General features: G+C 35.2%; 1 protein-coding gene across 2 annotated transcripts in view; it reads right to left on the bottom strand.

The window, feature by feature from the left end:
• The window catches only part of LOC110025363 (DNA-(apurinic or apyrimidinic site) lyase 2), a 63354-nt gene that overhangs the window by 29210 nt on the left and 12337 nt on the right, over positions 1-21807 (bottom strand). For both annotated transcript variants that reach the window (XM_020725807.1, XM_020725806.1), the window contains exons 2-5: positions 20102-20213; positions 15836-16075; positions 15539-15624; positions 10291-10406 (exon numbers count right to left, since the gene is read on the bottom strand). In XM_020725807.1, the coding sequence (XP_020581466.1) occupies positions 10291-10406; positions 15539-15624; positions 15836-16075; positions 20102-20213 (554 nt within the window). The remainder of the gene's footprint in view (positions 1-10290; positions 10407-15538; positions 15625-15835; positions 16076-20101; positions 20214-21807) is intronic.

Here is a 21807-nt window from a genome sequence, read left to right as displayed (position 1 = left end):
TTTAAACCCTCTTCCTGAGAGCCGATTTAGTTACGATCTTGAAAAAGTTTGAATGTTTTTTTAGGCCGATTCACTTATTGTTTTCACCGTTTTTGGCTTTACTAGTTTTGGACATGAGTCGGTCTCCTCCTTTTATTTTATTTATTTATTTCTTTTTAAATGGTTAAGTCATAAAAATGGGGATTGATGATTTAATTAATTGGAAGATATAGAAAACATTAAATCACCTTAAGTATAAGTTAAATAGTAGGTTTCCTAGAGTTTTAGGAGCACACACCTAAGGTGAGAATCCATCAACCTAGTCCTCAGTGTAGACCTCTTAGACTTTAGGTGTACACCCTAGGTGAGAGCCCATCCACCTAATCCTCAGTGTAGGTTTTCTAGAGCTTAAGTGCACACCCTAGGTGAGAGTTCATCCACCTAATCCTCAGTGTAGGTTTCCTAGTCTTTAGGAGCACATCTTAGGTGAGAATCCATCTACCTAATCCCTGCAGTGTAACCTCCTAAGGTTTTAGGAGCATACCTTAGGTAAGAGTCTATTCACCTAATCCTCGAATGCACAGTGAAACTAGACACTTGACTCTAATCCACAAACTGACTAAAACACTAGACATGATGAACCGAGACGTAGTTTATGCTTCCTTAATTAAATCAACAGTGAAATTCCCTCAATGACTTAACCTACAATGAAACTCAGTGCATCGGGATTTGAGCTTGCGAAACCCAATGCATCAAGATTTGAGTTTGAATATTACACTCAAATTCTCCTGACAATTGGAGAATTTGTTAACGCCACATATGAATCATCGAACTAGGATAAGTCTAGGGTTTAAGTGGCGAGGGCGATGACGACATTGCTTACGTGTGCTTAAATGAGGGATATGAAGTGGGATTATTAGAATAGTATCTCTTACCTCAAGGATCTTCAACAAGGGAGAGGGAAGGGTCTATGATACTATTCGCTGATTCTTAGTGGGATCGTTGCCCCCGACACTCTTAGGTTGTCAGTAGTTCTAGCACGATTAGAGTGACTAGTCTGTGGACTATACGACTTTACAAAATATTTACAAAAATAAAATAAAAATTTCTTTTGCATGATTAAAAGAACTGAATAAAAAAGACTTAAATAATAATTTTTGCATGAAAATTTTTCTATGAAAATTTATAAAGGTTCATGGCCAGTCACTTGGATTGAGATTAAGGACTGACTTCTGTAGATTGTCGGGTTGGTAACTCTTATTCAAGATCGGGAAGCACACAGCCCAGCTCTGAGCCCCCCTGAGCCCCCATTTTTACCAATGTCTTATACTCAGTCCTGATCTTTCATATGTGGTTATATATTTCTTTTGCTTGTGATTTTTACTACTCGTTTTTATGACTTTCATGTTGGGTTTTCTTGCTCTATTTAATTTTCTTGCAAGTTTATTAAGATCTGCTGCAAATCATACTATGCTCGTAACATTAATAACGCAACAGTAACAGATGCCCAGGTACACTTTTATAGTTTATCTACAGAATTTTACTTTACTGTATTTTACTTTTCAAGTACCTTTTTTTTTATTTACCTGCAATCTACTCATTTTGCATGCAAAAACAAATTTTGACACCAAAACTGTGAAACATAAACTACAATTTTCAAACACTTAAACTCTGGAGCTATCGCGTCAACAAGGAATTTGGAGCAACTTCGTGGGCAGCATGACGAGGAGTTTGGAGCAAGCAATAAGAGGATCTTCTTCAGCATTATCTCTTCCTAGCATAATAACAACTCATAGGACTTCGAGGTAGCTTGTCTAGCGCGACGTAAATCCTCACAAAATCCGACGTAAATCCTCACACTCCCTTTTTAGGCTCATGTACAATTATGTTGTGCAGCGTAAGTCCTAACCCGTTTTAGGTTCCAAGGTTGTCGTGTGACACGACGTAAACCCTCTTATCTCTGATGGTCGTTTGCATAATCAGGTATTATGCAAATGTAAGTCCCAAATAATAAAATTGGCATGATCAAACACTTAATTAACATCGTCTCCAAAAATTAGTCACGTTGTAGGATAGTTTGGGAAGTCACCGAGATCTACCTCGAATCAGTGGCATCCCCTACCTTCTCCTTCATTTGGACTCCTGAAAATAAGTGTTTCGTATTGAGTCATTCTCACTTGATTTTCATCGTCCTACCGTGAAAACCTAAACCTTGAAATCTTGAAGACTAGGACCACTGATCATTATCGAGAGTTTTCTCAAGTGACCCCAGTCATTTGAGATGTAATTAACTATAGGGGTTTGCCTCTATAGGGAACTTGGAACTCAGGTAAAATAAACTCTATTTAATCTTTGTATTAGATAGGGGAACTTGTCGGTCATACATAAAAGGTTCGCAGACCAAACGGATGTCACAAATCTCTTAGTTTGCAGGATTGGGTCTATCGTCGAGATCTACATTTATCTTTCGAGAGGGTGTAGTATTCGCGGTATCGGGCACGATTATGCAAACTATTGGACTAATGAGATTTATTTGATCTCATTTTTCAAAAATTAAAATATACTACTTTTAAAAATCAAACTATATATCTATTAAATTAAATTAAATTTCAAAAAAATTATTTTCATATTCATATTTTCAAATAATCAATCATCATCGAAAAAGTTGACCGACAGGAGGCCGCATATTTAGAAAAAGAAACTGAAATAAGTCTTGCCATCTAGAAATATGTTGGTCTACAACTATGATAGACATGGATGGCAACTTCTATCTACGTAGCCTTCCGCAATTTAGTATATTAGATATTACCTAATCAATATAAGGTTAAAATGGCACCACGTCACTTTAATACCATCATGATATTTCCCTCTCATTCTCAAGACCGATGCAATTCTGATTTGATCATTTACATGCATCATAAGGTAAAGAGTTGGATAATAATGATTGTCTCAAATCTAACCTGAATTGGGCTGTCTATATTGAAACTCGGTTCTCAATGTTAATAAACTAAGTTACTAGATGAGCAACAACAATTATCTTGCAATTGAGGTGAACACTGAGTAACCAAGCCACTGTTGTTGTTGGCTGCAAGAGGCAGTAGCCACCAACAGATAGAAGTGGGCATCTCTATAGTGGCCAAAGGATGAAAAGATGACGGGGATAGCTACATGGATATCACTCCTGCCCCATTTATCCTGGCAAAAGAATCCTAGTGGGGCGGAGAGTAATGTGGCAGTGTTAGTGGGACATCGTAGATGAAATTAGGGGTGTCAAAAAATGATCAACCCAACAAGGCGACTGCAAGAATCCAGTTCAAATTGACTTGATTATTATTCAGGCCATGCACTAATTAAAATTATACAAAATTATTGTCCGGGTTGGGTTTAAGTAGACCCAAATAACGTCAAATTGATCCAAGTATCATATGGTTTGAATTTATAAGGGCTTCGACTTGGTTAGACAGGCTGTATTTAGGTTAATTAGGTCATGTTCATCCAAAAAAAATTGCATGATCCATGAAACAAACAAATTAGATTAGTCAAGTTCAATTAGGTGAGCTTGAGTCTAATCGAGTTCAAGTCAAATATTTTGACCCATATAATAATGAATGGAGTTAATATCTAACATATTCGAGTCAGGTAAACTTTCTAAGTAAGATCTTAACCCAATCCATCAACCCGAATTGACACCCCTAACTAAAATTTGAAGTTTCCCTAAAATGCTAGCCCCAGCGCACATCAAGGAGATTGAGGGTCTGTTTGGGGCAGCTGCAACTTATCCAGATTTTGCTGATAAGCAGTTGATCATGATAATCTGATGATGAGCAGCTTATTCGAATAAGCAAGTTGGCTGACTGTTTGATTTGTGCGTTTGAAAAACAGCTAATTTGCAGTTGTTTCTGAATAAATGACCATTTTGCCCCTAAACTGAATAAACTGTTACGCTGTTTGGTTTCTGCAGTTTGAAAACAGCTGATTTGCAGTTGTTTGTGAAAAAATGATTATTTTGGTCACGTACAGTGGAGTTGTTCGCAACAGTAATATAATGGAACACATTCAATATATTAAAATCCAAAAAACACTACATAACAATTCAAAGAAAAATTAAAATCCAAAAAATCCAAAAAACACTACATAACAATTCAAAGAAAAAAAAGATATAATCCCCGCTCAAGGAAGTCTATCTACAAACTTATTAACAGTAAAGCTACACATCTATAATTCTTAAGGCTAGTGAGAATAAGTAATTCAATGTACCATATGAAGAGCAGGAAAATCAAATACGTTAACTATAAGTAATTAAAGTCAAAAAAATTATGAAACAAGTCATATTAACAAAATAAAGTGTTGTGTATGCAGGAAGTGAGCACCTACACTATTATTGCTCCAACTTGCAGTCAGGTGGAGAGAATTTGAAAAAACTCAAAAATTAAGGGAAATTTACATATGTAGCACACAATTGATTGTTGTCTTTATGCCATTCATGATGAATTTAAGTTGGGGAGGGATCAAAATACCTCCATACTTGATGGGATTGCCACTGAGTTTCGGCGAAAGATGGCTGGAGAAATTTTCTGACATCTTCCAGGTGGAGGAAGAGTATTTTCTTGGAGAAGTGGAGCTTTGTTACCAAGACGAATAGCTTTGTTGTGTAGCCGTAGATTTCTGGAAATCAAGAATGGGAAGAAGAAGAAAGGAGGAAGTTGAAATGGGGAAGATTACAGGAATGTTCATTATTCCAAAGAAATGAAGAGGTGTTTGTCGGGTAGAGAGGGATCCAACCAAATGGGGGAGTAGGGAGATGGAGCTCGGCGCAGCCAGGGCAGGATGCAAATTGGAGCGGAAGGGGGAGCTCGGCGCAGCTAGGGCAAACATGATCGAAGGGCGGAAGAAAGAGATCGGAGCAGCTTGGGCAGGAAGCGATCGAATGGAGCGAGGGTAGGGACGACGCGGGAATGTTTCGCAAGGGCGCAAGGGCAGACGCGTAAAAGCTAAAAGCTCGGAGGCGCAACGCGGATCGCGTGGATAGACCAGTGGTCCACGTGTAACGTAAAATAGGAACTTCGTTTATGAAAACGCGACTCAAACGTGCGAAACAAATGGTGTGGCGGCATTTTCAAAAACGCCGCCGCACTTATAAGCTGCCCCAAACGGGCCCTGAGAAGCGTTGAATAGGTGATTAAATATTTCAAGAAAGCAAACAAAATTTGAGAATTCTAAATCAAAAAAAGAAAATAATAATAAGTAATATAAATATGTGAGTAACAAATCCCCCAATCGACTTGCGGATACAGAGACAATCCCAATCCTTTTTCACAAGATCAAGGACAACCTCGGCATCTTTTACAAGCTCAAGGTCAACGCTGACAGAAGTAAAAATATAACAAAAGGCGATAATAACTCTAGCAAAAGATACTTAACAGAAAATCAAAAGCAAATGTTACACTAGGAAGCATTTTGCACAACCGTAACTTGCCAAGTTAATATACCTCGATACCAAGAAATATTCTATAAATCAATGTATGTATAGCAACATAACAATAAAGAAATTGTAAAGGTTCCAAAAGCCAAGTGAACCAACTTAAAGCTTCCTCAAGGTTTATTAAGTGAGCACAAATGGTTAGAAGAAAACTTGATATGAGAGAAGCATAAAAGCAAAAGACGTCGAGAGTGAATTGGCACAACAATGGGTCAACTTATAAAGCTCATCAAACATGTATTCTAAAAAACATTTAGTGGAGTGGTTTGCAAAGAATTTCAAAATATTAATTAAGCAATAGTAAGAAAATATGAAACGGAAAATTATAAGAAAAAAATGGAATAATAAGAAGATAACCAAAATACAAATGAAATTAGTGAATTAAGCTCAACTGTCAAAACATGTAACCATGCTGTAGGTCCATTGTACCTTGTATATTGTGAACTCATAACAAAAAGCTTTAGTTTAGCTTGTATGTAAAAATTATGTAACTTCTGATTTCCCTAGTGAGGTATTGTACCTTACACTCAAATCAAGACACTACAGAAAGGTTCATGTGCCTGATCATACTATAAGATATTTTCCAAAATAAGGAAAGACTGATGGACATATCAGACACAATAGTAATAACTAATAACCATATATATTTTGAAAGATTAACACACACCACTTAGTTCCTCCGTATTTGCATATATAACACCTAAACTTCAATTGTTAGATGTATGCCACCTTACCTATGTATGAAAAAGTGTATTTCAATTTCTAAAAGATAAAATATCGATATTTTTTATGTGACAAAAGATATAGGTTTCTAGAAGGAAAAAAGTAAAGTTCAGGAGTTAGATATGTAAATACATAGAATTGGGTGGTATGTATGTAGATGCTTCATATACTTTTTGTTGACTGCTGACTAACCACCCCAAACATATAAAACCCCCAATAAGAATCACATTCAGATTCCAACTCAGATACATCATAAAATAAGAAAGACCAATGCAACAAAATTATTTTGTATTTTTCGCAAAGATTGTAGACCAAGTGATACCGGAGGAGAAAGCCCAAACCATAAAACAAACACAATATCAATACTAAATTTGAAATTGGTTACAACAACTCTTCAAAATATGAAATAAAAGACAAACATATACAAAAACACAAGCCAACACCTCGAAAGTGTATCCCAAGGGCGGTGGAGGTTGGAACAGTGGATCCGGAGGCTTGGGGATAGCAAGTGTGAATGTCGGAGAGGGGTCGGCCGGGGTTGGAAGGTGAATTGGAGAAGGGAGGCAGCGGGTTAAGGTGACAGGAAACTTTGTTGGGTAGCTGGGAGGTAGCTTGGAAGGTGGGGAGCAATTTGGAAATGTGGGGCAGCAACGGGTAAGGCTCTTCAGCACTTTAGGAGGGTGGACAGCGAGCGGGGAAGCACTGACGGCAATGGGAAAGGCCTGGACAGCAAGGCAGACTGTTGGAAGTGAGTTGACTGATTGTTGGGAGGAATTCTAGGCAGGTGGACAACAAAATTGGGTTGTTCAAGAAGGGCGGCTGAGTGCTGGGATGGAGTAGGGAGATGCAACCTTGTTGGGAGAAGGCTGCAGTAGGTTGGAGTGAGGACAGCAGCCGACGGTTGATGGGGAAGAGGTGTGGTGGTCTGTTGTAGGGCTGGGAAGCGGGTGGACAGCAGCGGGAAGGGTGGAAGGATAGATAAATATCTTGTCGCTCTACCATCGAAGCACCACCCGGACCAGTGGAGACAATCACCACCTCGGACGAGGGACAGCCGGAGCACTACCTCGACGTCGGATACATACCTTGAAGGAAAAAATACCAAAGCTAAAACTTGATTTCAGATATCAAAAACAAAACTCCTAATTCTAAACACATCATCATTTATTTATAATGAGACTAGGACTTTATTTTAGGCAATAATTAAAATAAGAAAGAAAAATCAAATCGGGATTTCAAATTTAGGAAAAAGGAATAAAATATTCAAAAATTTTGATTTGGAAATTCAGTTTTGGAAATGGATTATAATGAAAATTTAGATTTAGGAAAGAGGAATAAAGTATTCAAAAATTTTGATTTAAAATTCAGTTTAGGAAAGTGATATTAATGGAAATTCAGATTAAGGAAAGAAAAATAAAAATTTTCAGAAATTCTAATGGAAAAGGAGCAATGGCAGCCCCCCCTCTCTTTGAGGACCAGACGATCCTCCTAGCCCCTGCGTCACCAAGAGTTGCATATTACCAAGACCAGGTTAAAATCATCATCAATGTTCCTAAAAAAAATTAAGAATGGATGACAATTAATGATGCAATTTACAATTCTAGATGCATCCATCTAAACCGGTATTCGATCTAAATTCAGACCCAACACTCTTATTAGAGCTCATCAAGCATTTTATTTGGAGACATGCTAACCAACCAGGAAATTTTGACAAGTGATAAAATGCTTTGTTAGTGCCTAAGTTTGATTTTGAAGTATGAGATTGTGCTGGAGCATGAAGTTGAACTGGAACAGATCTCGCCTATTAACATGAGAAGGAGATACAAATTTTTGATCTAATACAATTAAATGGCTAATGGTCATGCCCAAAGCTGAAGCCCTTAAATCCTTCCATCAGTTCACGCGTAAAGTTGAAGCTCCCAAATCCTTCAAGAGTTGTACAATTTATCTCTAATGCTGCCTCATCACTAGAGCGGGAAATAAATTGAAATGAGTCAAGTAGAGCTTGAGCTAATTTACCAAAACCCTCCTCGAGCTTGAGCTCAAAATTCAAGTAATTGTACTTGTGATTAAACTAAACTTAGTTAAAATTATGGTCGTTTGAGTTCAACTCATCAACTAACCAAACGAGTCTTATCAAACATATTAATAAGCAATGTTTTTAAACTAGGTAGTTAATTAAACAAGTTTTATCTAGCTTATTAAAGAGCGGTCTATTGAGCTTAAAAATGAAACTATAATTGAATGAAGTACAAATTAAATAAGCATCTTCATGAGAAAGTAGCTTGTGTTCATGAATAAAACAACTCAAACATAGAAAAAAATAAGAAACCCACAAAATCACATATTAAATAAATTTGTAAGCAAATATTAATTAAGCAAACTAGTGAACATTGCTCAAGCTTTTTAATGAGCTTGTTCAAGACCTTTAAATGATACTATTTTTATCATAAACAAGTCAAACACAAATTTGTTTAAGTTTCCTCACTTACAAATTAAATATTTATTAAAATGTTATAATTATTTAGTTAAACGATCATAAATGAACCCTAACTAAACTGAGTTGCACGTAACTTGCCGAGAGTATAGGTTCATTTGTAGTCCTGCCAATGACATGGCCATGTGACAATTTCATTGCCTCAACACAACCATGCTCTCGAGCTTTCAACTCTTTGCATAATGATTTCTTTCAATCAAAAGTGAGTTGATACAGTATAAATTGCACAATATACATTTACAAGTGTTTGTCTAGACTAATATTCAATCTAGTTCCAAACCAAAAATTCTGATAATTGGAGTGGAAAAAACATCATTATGTGTGTTATTATGTCATTTGAGTTTTTTTATTATTTTATTTATTTATTTATGTTGTAATGTCATTAATCATATAAAATAAGGACAGTTGGAAAATGTGATGAAAATATCCCTACTTTCTACAAGTTTTAGATTGTAACACCATCAGTTTTTGCTAAGTCAGCATGAATCATTAAATTTATAGCAAGATACTTAAAAAAATCAAATTTCAAAGTTCATTGGAGATGCTAAAGCACTTCTCAAAAGTAAACGTCACAAACTAAACCTATTGGGGTGAGAAGTAGGCAAAGGTTTGCTAAGGTACTGCTGATAAATGGCATATTAAAACTTAACCAAGGACATGGTTAGCTGAAAAGTCCCCCAAAAATAAGTTTAAAAAAAAGTTTTGAAGAATAAATTTAAAATTAATAAAATTTTGACTACGAACAGTACATGCAATTTTAAGGGATATGAAACCAATAACTATAAATCAATAATATAAAAATAGTAAATGTGATGGATATGAGTTCAATTTATTATACAGTATAAAAAAGATATAGATTTTGATATAACTTCTTTAGTTAAAATTGACTGAATATGGAGAAGTGTTCATGAAAAGAACCCTGAGATGAGGAATATTACAAATATTTAGTGATAAATATTATAAAATTACAATTAAAATAATTATGACATGTTGGGTGATAAAATTAATAGCCAAACTACGTGTAAAAAAGATAAGAATGCCAAGATTATAAAAATAAAAAAAATAAAAAAAAACTAAGAAAAGACCATATATTAAAGGGATTGACATTTAATAACAATGCCTATTAAGGATAAGGTCTAGAAACAGACTTATGATTTGGGCATATAAAATGGGAGGACAAAAAGTTACCATAAGACATAAAGGGATTAAGACAAAAAAAGGAGGACCAAACATGACATATCTAAAAGTTATGCAAGCAGATTTTTACACATATTTAGCACCTCATCAACCATTAAAAAATTTATCAAACACTTGTAGGAATGAATTAAAGACGCATAAAGTTGCAAATAAAGGTAACTCACCAAGCACTTCACATCTCATGAGCCATTTCAAAATAACAAGGTTTACCAAGTCAATCGTAGAATAAGGCTAATAATAATGATAATAAATGTCGACTATAATCATGTTAACAACAAAAACTCCTGTTAATGAACATTCACATACACAATGATATGAAAAATCAATATTGAAGTATCAAACATCCCAAAGTTAAAGTATAGCTACCAATCAGAAATTCTCCAAACTTAATAAAAGTATATTTCCAAAGACTTACGTGTTTTTCTCAAATTCTGCCTCGGCATCACATCTGTCTATAGCAAAAGGAGCAATGTTAAGGTCGCCAACAACAACAACTCTCCTCCCATGAGCCAGAAGAGATTCCCATCTTCTCTACAGAAGAAATATCTCAGTACAACTTGTTCAAGCTATTAAAATCAGCACTCCCTTTAAATTTCAAAAATAATTAATAAAATGGAGAAAATATGACACTTAGCCTCAAGTTCCCTAATTTAAGTGTTGCTACCGACACAGCAAACCATGCAAAGATGTGCGATATCAAAACATCTCTTTTCTTTCTTCAAAAGTTCAAAGCAAGGCTTTACCAAGAAGCTGTTGAAAGCTGGAGATAAAGGACTTGAGCCTAATTCTGTACACGCTAGTGTCAATCTTTATGAGGGTCATCATTGCTATACTTTTCATGTTTAATACGGCATGCAACTAAGGAATAAACAGATACCAACATAATGATGATAAGAAATGTTAACACTTGCTACTCAATGATCTAGGAAAAAAGAATATTTTGATACAATAAAAGTGGTGATGTTATTTGTTATGTGGTGAATTTAGTTAGCATAACTTTATTTGAGATGCAATTCAAATACAATTTTTAATTTATTAATTAATCTCTTCATATGAAAATAGGCAAAATCATAAGAACAACAAAATTAGAACTGTCAAAAAAACCTCACTGTTTAAGAATATCTTGTATTCAGCTTACTAAATAGTTTATGTTTGATTCATTCGTGAAGCAAACAAGTCAAACACAAATGTTTATTTTGAATTTGATTTATGATAAAGTCCAACACGAACAGACCTTTGTTCGATTATATTTATTCGATTTGTTTTGGCTTGAATTAATTTAAAAAACTAAATAAATAATATTTATTTTATTTTTAAGCTTTAGTTTAAAAAATAATAAAATTCACTATTTTTAAAATCATTCTAGTAAAATTTGAGCCAAACAGAAGCTATAAACTATCAAACAAATTTGAATAAAGTCAAGCACAAATATGTTATTCACAAGTCATTTTGAACACATAACGATTTTGAATAAATAAATTTTTAAACGAACCAAATACAAACAAACATTGGGCTCGCTTAGCTTATTTACACCCTATCTAAAACTTGAAACCTATTATTATGTTTGTCTCAAGGTTTCCGAGAAAAAGATGAGTTAATGGAAGAAAGATTTCATAAAAGAATTGACGCGGGGTTAGGAGTCAGTCGGTTAAACTGGCTGGCAAGGAAACTGATTCGACCAGTCCAAGGAGTCCCGGTTCAGACCCAACTGGACCGGGAGGCAAAATTTGAAGGGTGGCAATGCCGCCAACCCTTCCCCGATCTTTCCTTTTCTGTGCAGCATCTTATATATATATGTTATTTTTTGATATTAGGGTTACATTATGTTTCATTGTTGTTTTCATATTGTCCGTGGGAGTCGCATTTTCCCTTTTTAGGGTTGTATCAGATGGCGGGTAGTGTTTTGGTTGTATCCCGCTCTGAGGTGGCGTTGTATCATCTCCTATCTTCCTCCCTACCACTTCTCTTTCACCTCCTTTAGTTGTCGGCCATCCCTTCTCATCCTTGTTGTCCCTATCATTCCCGACACCCCTTTCCCCACAGCCATCGCTATTGACCAACCACTCACTAGAAACACAGAACCACGTCGTCACCTTTTCCTGCAGCCCTATGTTACGATCATCCTCTCAAACCACACCCTACGGCCTCCCACCAACCTACAGCTAAAAAAATCTTCAAGTTCTCCAGCTAAAAAGATGTACATGTACTTAAATTACTAGTAACTAGTTTCACCATTCCGTCTGATGGGACGTCCTGACATTGAAAGGCGCATTCCGCTATCGAGTGCTACTCAACGTACACGTCTGGATCTATGTGGCTGTTAAAATATGACAAATCAACTTTTACATCAAAATCCTGAATTCACTTATATTTCATGATAAAATCGTTGAGTTTGTAGTTTTTCATCTCTAAAATCAGCCTAGTGTAAGAGATTCAGTATATACTTTCAATCTGTCCAGTCACTATTGTGGCTACAAGTGACCTTTCCAAATTACCTCCTCTCAAAGGTGGTAAGCCTCTGTTGCAGATTTGCAGTTTGAGGATGTCCCGCGCACTTCCTCTATAGAAGGTTCCCGGACATCTCTTTGCAAATTTCTCGAAAAGAGCATTATTGCATCTCCTCCAGAGCATATCTCTAAGAATTATCTCTTCGATGGTGTGATTGGAATTTAGGTTTGGGTGGGTGGAAGAAGGTGTATAAGAATGATGTATGGTGAGAAAAAAATTTTTGGGTGACCGGTTTGGAAAAAATTAGCAAAAGGGAAGGGTGTTGATCGAAGATGGGGATGGGTATTGGTGGATGATAAAAACACAAAAAAAACTAGGGTTAGGCTAGCTCTGATACTAAATGATATTGGAGTTAATCCAAACAACAATAGGAAAATCAAATATTATTGCTAAATTCAAAATAAGGAATTGTGACCACACAAACTGAAATAAGAAATAGCAACAAATAAGACACGACACGTTGAAATAGGAAATAGCGACAAATGACAACACCAACTCAGATTATAGTGAATCTTTGGTTGGTGGTGGTGGTCGGCAAGGATTTGGAAGATGAGATGGGGGTGGAAAATGCGGTTGGCAAGCCAAAAACAACAATGTGCTTGTTTCGCCGGTGTCTGATATATAGCAAGCAAGCAGTAAGGAACGATGCGGGAGGGTTGTTCAGGGTGATGGCGATAAGAATGGAGGGCTAAAATGATGGCGGCGGCAAAGATGAAGGGTTGACCAGCGGCAACGGCGGTGAAAGGGGAGGGCTAGAACAGCAATGGCGGTGAAGAGGGGCTGGACAGAGGAAATTTGCACGAAAACAACAAAAGGGTTGTTAAAGAAGCAGCCTACAACGAGATGAAATGCATGGCACTGATGCGGGAGGGATGCGAAAGAGGAATAGGGAATATAAACACCACCTGGAGACAAAGATATAGCAGAAGTACTACTTAGAACCCTATGATATAGCCCTAAAACGGAAGAAGACACGTTGATGATTATCCCAATACAAAATACAAAAAAAACTAACCCTAAAACATCATAAAAGAAAATATATAATAATAAAATAACTAGGAGTGGCCTAAGAGGACCAGCCAACTCCACAACAATAAAAAATAAAAGCCTGAACTGGTTTGGTCCAAGTATGCAGGTGCACATCCACTTAGTTCTGCATCTGTCACACATACCCCCGCTTCAGCCATTCCATCAGATAGGATGTGCAAAAGAGATTAACACTATAAGAAAGTTACGAGGCTGTGAATTCCTATTGAAACTTCTCATTATACTTACCTTTTAGCACATAAACTCATGCAAATAGCAATTTTAAGTTGTTGGGCGGTTTAGCATTCCCAGATCATTCGTGTAGATCCAGACAAACACTAGCATGATTCCTCTTCGGGAATTAGCAAGTCCAAACTGACACTATTTGGTCACAAATATTGATCTTAAGAATCATACTTTTATAATGGTTAGTGGAAGCGAAACTAACTGGGAGTACATATAGGAATGTCGCTCAATTAGGTGTACATTTACTGATGCCTTGTGCAAGAGCACCTAAGAGTTGTTAACTTGCACTTGTGCAATTGTCTAATAACATCATAGTGATTATGATTATCATTTTTCTTGTTGAATGGCATCCATTAATTACATAAAGGAAACCTTTTACTAGGTGTTGTTTATACATTGGATTTAAGATTCATTTGCAAGTGTCTTACTGCTTTTTGCATCTACTTTGAAAGCATATAATTGAAGGGTCCCTTTTTTTCTTCTTTTTTTATTTTTTTTTGTAGTTGTTGAAAATGTTTAGACTTTAGATCTCTACTCAAAAGATGTAACGCAACACCACTCAACCAAGTAGTTACTGAAATTTCAAATGAACGGAAAACATGTAGAACGTTAAGTGAAAGTTTGCTAATTATGTGAGCATACCATTTGTGCACGTTAAGTACAACGGAAAACATGTTACAAGAAGCTATTCATGTCATGCAGGTATGATTTACTCATTCCTCTTACTAGTATCAGAAAGAGGATGTTGTCTCTCTACATTGGATTTTGATTGGATAAACTTAACCAAAAATAGCAAAGCAAAATTTGATGAGGTACATTAATTGATTAGTTTTACTACTACAAGCTTGTTTTCATTGTTATTATGTTCAATTATGGCGCTTCATAAAAAATACGTAGGTGCATTACTAACCATCACTGTAAACTATCTAACAATAAGCTTCCTTCATTTCTGCAAGAGAAGCAACTCATAAACAATCAGCCGTCAAACCAAAAATAATATACAAGGATTGAAGTACACTTCAGCCACTTTTAGTGTGACCAATTATAACCCAAAAGAATATTCTAGACTCAGGTTACATGTCAATGCAAGGAAACCCCAATTATAGCATGATAATCACAAATCCAAATGCCACCAAATTAAAACAACAGATTGACTTAATGACAAGTTATCATCTAGAAATAAAACAATTAGTTGCCACAACCAAACACTTCAATCCCTTTAATAATTGTACCGCATTCACGCTAATCAGTTGACAAGCGCCTTCAGTTTACAAGTGTTACTACTCATCTGTTAACACTCTAAGTTTAGGTCAAGCACTAATTAATTAGGTTACAAACTTGTCGAACCAAAATTAGACCAGAATTTTAATACATCTGCTTATTTAAATATTAAACGTAACCTATCAACAATCCAGGTTAAAGCAATATTCTACTGCTTTCTAAAAGAATTGTCACTCTATAGGATTTTGAAATGGAGAAGAATATGGAATAACATGACAAATTATATAATATCACAATGAGTCAATAACTATCATGAAACAACTTTCAACTAATGTTTTCTTAAAATAATTTCAAGCAATATGAATCATTATATATTCTTGAAAGTCAAGCAAAATTGTATCATCTAATGTTAAGGGAGTGGGACGAGATTGTGCTAATTATCAACAACCGTGTTGCAACGTTGGTAAGGTGTCTGAATGATTCCAGCCATCCATTACAATATTCATCTAGGCAATTTCAAACAACCTCTAGACGATAGACTCAGCCTAATAACTAGTAAGCTCTTGCACTTCTTGTTGCACGTTCTTGAGATCTACAAAAGTACATTATTGATACAAGCAGAGTATATGAATAAAAAAGTACGTGAGAAAAAACAGTATTACCTGTAACAACTTATAGAATAGAAACTTGAAATGGGTTCTTTCCTTATCATCTCCATCAGCTCGAGGGCCATATAAATTAAAAAGCACTGCACAAATACCATTTATTAGTATACAAACATGGTCAAATCAGAAACAGTTATTTTATAGTACATGTAAGCTTGAAATCATAACTAATCATAAGACACGATAAACATATAATAAAAAATAAAAAAAAACAAACAGCAGAAAAAACCATAAATGTAAAATATTCCAATGTAAACTTAATATAAACTGTTTTTTTTTTATAAAGAAGCTTACCGAAATGGCCATGATCAGTGATGATGCATCTTCCCTCACTATCCACTTTTAATAGATCCTCCTTTGTCATTTGCTCAAAACCCTCCTCATCCAAAATCTTCTCAATAAAGAGATCCCTTACGACAGTTTCCTGCTTTTTTAAAGATTCAAGAAGGCCAGTGAAGCCTTCCTCAGCTGCAACTGGTAATGCCACCTCTTTTGTGGAGAATGCTGAGCTAACACGGCAAAATGTTGCAACACCTATAGCCTCAACTCTCAAGTCATTAAAAGCAGGTCGAGTAATAACTTAGTTCAAGCATAAATACATTGCAGGCATTACTTTCTCCAAATACATGATGACTGCATAACAGCGCGTACTTTATAGAATAAAGAAGAATTAGTGCATCAGAAACTCACCGTCATCATTATTAGTTGTTTGCCGGAGAGAATTTTTGCAAAAGTAAATCCTTAAGTTTCCCAAAATTTCAAAAGTGAATCCCCTAAATAAAATGATTAGAGCCTGCTTATAGGTTAGGTTATGGTGAATTTAGGAATACTTTGGTTATTAATTATGTTTATCCAAAATGGATGAAAGCCATCATGTGCAAAAGCTTATAAGAATTAGTGCATCTGAAACAGAGTTTTGTGCAAAAGCTTATGAGATGGTTTTACCCCGGGGTAAAATGACCAACTGAGATGAAGGTAGAGCTGTAAGGCTGACAGAAGTGGCAAGTTCAGGAAGCCACCAGAGCATCAGTTCAATGCTTGGATATATAGGCAGTTCTACAATGAAATTTTAATCTGGATAAAGGTGATACATGATTTTTCAAATTTTCGTGTGAAAGATCAACATGAAATATTATAAGTAACATCTTTTGATTCGACAAACTCACTATTGATTTGCTAGCAAGGAAGGCACTGATAAATATTGATAAACACAATTTTGACTGTTTATTTCAAAGAATAGATTTCAGTTTCCTGGTTGCACTGAGCCTATAAACAACAAGATCAACGCATACTTTCAAAAAAAAAAAAGATCAACACAGCTAGTTCTGTCAAATTTTGCCAAATTGGTACCTGGCCAACAACATCATCATTTTGCAGTTAGTGTTCCCACTGCATCAGACCAGTTATATTGAAACACTCAGACTGAATATTAAATTAAATCTGAAAAGTTACTAAACTATTAACAATTTCACATTTTCAATTTCCACCTACGTCATACCGTATAATTCTATATTATATGATGAAAAGCTTACTGAACTATATGAACAAATAGATTAATCTAGTATGGCAAAACGTGATAATAATCATTTTTTTAATAAAAACATCTATTACCTGCTAAATATCTAAGTAGCCCCTAAACAAAAACTTCGCCAGAAGTTGAGGCTGTTAAAATTCTCCCATTATCAGGATGACAGATCAGTCAGTCTCCATTGTAGCCATGACTGATCTGCCCATTAAACATCCTTTAAAATACGTTGCACGACTCATGAATGTACCATTTAGGGGTGTAAACGAGTCGACTCGAGCTCGAGCCACCCTCCACCTCATCTTGAGCTTGATTAATTAACGAAGCTCGAGCTTGAGCTTAAGTCTATAAGTTATAACCGACTTGTTTATTATAAAAGAGAGAAACTAATATTAATTTAAGCTGGTATTATAATAAAATGACAACAAGAATGAGAAACTAAGAGATAAATAATAAAAAATCACTTGACATAAAACGTAAAATATCAATCTTTATATATTTTTAATAATTTAAATATAAACTCTCAAATTTTAATATATTTTAAGAATATTTAATATTAATAGTTATTTAAACAAGCCGGCTGATGAGCTAACGAGTCAAGTTGGGATAGGCATGATATTGGCTTATTAGCTCGTCAAGCTCAACTCACGAGCCACTTGTCAAGCAGAGCAAAAGCAGGCTCACGAGTCGGCTTGGCTTAGTTACACTGCTGCCACCATTATCAATTGCATCTTTGATTCATCATATACATAATGTCCACAATAAGTTCTGGATAAACATTGCTATGTAAGGTGAAAGTGTAAAAGTTAATATTGTTATTCAACGCACTGATTTGGTTAAGATTAAGGCTGTCATATTATAGTTCATAAAACTTCTGCTTAGTTCTGATACAACTATTACCAGGTACTCTATAATCTAATCTCAAAATCACACAAACTAACTAGTGAGGTATGGCCTGTTTCATTTACATGTAATTTGCTAGTTAACATGAGCATTAAAATCTTAGATATCAGAAATCTTTTATCGTGTTTATACACCTCCAGCATTATGTGTTTTTTCACATACGTCGTTATGGGTTGAGTGTAACACTTAAAAGCAGCCTATGAGCCAAGCCATCTGTTCCTACTTCATGATTTTAAGATCTCAACTTTCCAGAGGAGAGTTCTTGTAGTTTAGGGGCTCGAAACAACAACTAGACCCATTTAAGAACTTGCCAGTCATATCATGGCATACGTATTTTGTCATTTTAGAGTGTTTTTTTTAATCATTAATTTTGTTTTTCATTATTAGATTCATGCATTATTAACAAGTATGAATTCTCATTATTAATCTTTTCCAAATGGAGAGTCCTATAAGTAATGTTTTTCATGTAACTACAATAAATGATTGCTACGATGTATGATTACCTATTTTATGAATTATTGAAGATTTCTCTCTATAAGATCAATCACTCTAACAGATTAGGGGCGCTTTAAGAAAGCGGGGACTGGAGAGAAAAGAGAGAGTGGTTTGAGAGAAAGAGAAAGGGGTTGGACTTGTTATATAAGTGTGATTTATATAATTTTCCCTTAAATAATGGTGTGATAAAAAAATTAACTTTGGTAAAAAAAATTAACATGAGAGGGATATAAGCCAAATGTTTTCAAAAATGTGAAAATACTTTCAATTAGGGTTGTGAACGGGTCGAGCTTGAGCAAGCTCAGGCGTCGCCCGTGTTCGAATTGTTCAAAATTAACTATGCTTGAAAGTGGCTCATGTTCAAAATTACTTGTGAATAGTGTGTTTATGGTGGCTCGATTTAAATATTATTGTTCGTGTTCAGCCCGTATTCGACTCGAAATTGGTCCATTTAAAATAATTAGCAAAATAGATGTAGTGTGTTGGATTTGAACCCACACCATTTTTGTGCAATAAAAAGCGCATAATTACATGACCAAATGATCTGTTATGATTTAAAATTAGATTTAAAGGTATATAATATAGTACTATATAAATAATACGTATAATTTTCTTATTTCGAGCTAAAACGAGGCATGCGATAGAACAAAAGGTTGTTCGTGTTTGACTTATTTATAATTCGAGCTTAAAAAATATGTTCATATTCGCCTTACTTATCGAACAATTCGAACACGAGCTACTTAACAAGCCAAACACAAGTTGCTCGCAAACGAGCTTTTTCGACTGCCCAACTTTCAATATCTCACATACTTCATGATCCAAATGTATAAACACAATAATATAACAACATAAACTGTCCAAGATATAAATGATCAAAAAAAATAGTAACAACTAGAAGCATTTTTACCTTTTGCCAGCTTGAGTTTCATACCCTAGTCAAAATGAAAATCGGATCATGGATGAAATCTCATAGTAACTAGAGTAAATCCTTAGTGTGATGTTACGGCCACATAATTGATCCGCCAAATGGAGAGATGATAATCTAATAAATGAAATTTACATATTTGCTAAAAAACATAAGTGCTTCGCAAGTTATTCTCAACAGACTAAAATTTGAATGATACTCCAAGCCCTCCCTTTAAGTGCATTCCATTACATTTCTAAGCAAAAGTACCATACAGTACTTAGATAAATAAGAAAGGATGGACTATAAATGAAAAAAGAGATATCAGTCAGTCAAAGTCGGGCAACCAAACAAAAATAAATTAAAAAAATAGGTTAAGAATTTGTCAAAGATGAAACATAAAAAAGATGGTACTAGACTCTAGTGGTAGCCTAAAATTGATAAAAGTGCTTCCTGTTAAGAAAAAAACCTAAATACATGCCAATATTTTGGTTCCCTTTTTTATAGCTTATCGTAACTAATCATGTTGATTATACCAACATACACCCCAAGTTGTCATGGTTTAACAAATTGTGCAACAACTTATTCTAAACAATAGCCAGCAGATAGATTTTTCTATAGATCGCCAAGCTTATCACCATCCTAAGTCATAGTAGCAATAATATAAGAAGATGGACACAAAATATAAGCTAGTCATATCATATAGTTGCAATTCACAATACAAGTAGCATACCAGAATAACCGAGGCGCCCTTTGATGGATGTCCGAGTGCAAGATACAAAAGCCTCATACCCCTCTGCCATGGTAACATCCACAGACAATTCCTGTCTTTGCAATTTTGTCTCCTATATAAAAAAAAGTTTCTCTTTGATCAATTGTTAAATATATTATTTAATATTATAATGAATGAGTCAAATATATTAAATAAATTAATGACTAATTAGAAAACATTTTTAACTATTTCCAACAATAAAATGGAGATCAATTGAACCATCCTAATTGCACAAGTAGATTAATGAAATGGCAAGTTGAACCCATTATAACATTTCTAATGAGTATTCACTCGCTACAATTCTTGTGCTACTCAAATTATTTTTTAACAGATAATTGAAAGTGAAAAGATTAAATATGGATATTCAGCAATGCCTGATATCAAGATAATAGCCATTATTAACTATTTGGGAAAATACATTGTGAATAATTGAAGTGCCCTTTTTTTAAATGACAAATATTTTAATATGTTGAGCAAATATTTTTCATAAGTTCAAGCCAATATAGTTCTTTAGGATTTTTTTCAAGTGGCAGAGCAGGATGGTAACTTCTGTTTATGCTTTGCTCGACATTTTAATGATCATTGAGAAATTCCATCTAAATATTTTTCAATAAATGGAATTTCAGCACAAAGCATAAATTAATCAAATCAAACCCTTCAATAGAGTAGGTGGGGGTTTATCTCTAGTATTAAAAGCGCTTTTGAAAGTATGAAATATGGAAAAGCATAATGAGAATAGCAAGTAACTCTTCCACACGTATCATCATACCGCTTTAATGAATCCTCAATCTCCATGTATCCTTGTTGAGTGCAACTAAAGTGGAGCTTCCCAATGTGGACATGGGAGCGTGATTTCCCGCACTGACCCCGATTGGTCTGTTGAAGACCGGCCCAAAGGAATCCAGGTGAGCAGCCCGGGCGAGATCCATGACAGGGCGAGCAACTTCCCGCACCTCTCTCCCTGCCTTTTCTGCGTCACGCTCAATCGAGCAGCATTTTAGAACAATACCGCCAAACCCTCCTACTTCCGTTTCTATTTTTTCTTGGTTGGAGTCTACTTATATGCTTGTTTCAGACTTTAGGTTAGTTTTTGGTGTAGTCTTCCTTCAGATATTCTGTTTGGAGTAGGGGTGTAAACAAGCTTAACTCGAGCAAGCCCGTGGCATATTTGTATTCGGCTCGTTTAAATTATCTTTTGTTTGTGTTTAGCTCGTGCTCAAAATAGTTTGTGAATTATTTGTTCATGTTTGGCTCCATTCAAACTCATTTGTTCGAATTAAGCTTGTGTTCAACTCGAATTTCAGGTCGAACTAAAATTTCAGAAATTACTTTTTTTATTTAAATCTTTTCAATTGAACTGAAAATAAATTAATTTTTGCTTCACAAAAAATCAATATAGTGCTTAAGTGAAGCTGAAAACTTAAAGCTATCTCACTTTTTTTTTGATTTTATAGAGGATCAATGATAGAGTTTTTCTCAATCTGATGATGTGGGACAAAAGTCACAAAACCAAATGGAGAGAAGTTGGAGCAAGCCGGATTTTTTAAAATTAGGCATTTACATACTGTCGGCGCTTAAAAGGGGAAAAGAGTTTAATGGTTGGGGGGTCGCCCGTAAGAAGCTGTCGGTCGCCGGAATCGAAATCCCGTCGCCCGCTTCGGAAGGAC

Source organism: Phalaenopsis equestris, unplaced genomic scaffold (assembly GCF_001263595.1).
Source record: "Phalaenopsis equestris unplaced genomic scaffold, ASM126359v1 Scaffold000297, whole genome shotgun sequence".
Taxonomy (NCBI): Eukaryota; Viridiplantae; Streptophyta; class Magnoliopsida; order Asparagales; family Orchidaceae; genus Phalaenopsis; species Phalaenopsis equestris.
Note: the sequence above shows the minus strand (reverse complement) of the source record. Positions and strands in the feature narration are given on the sequence as shown.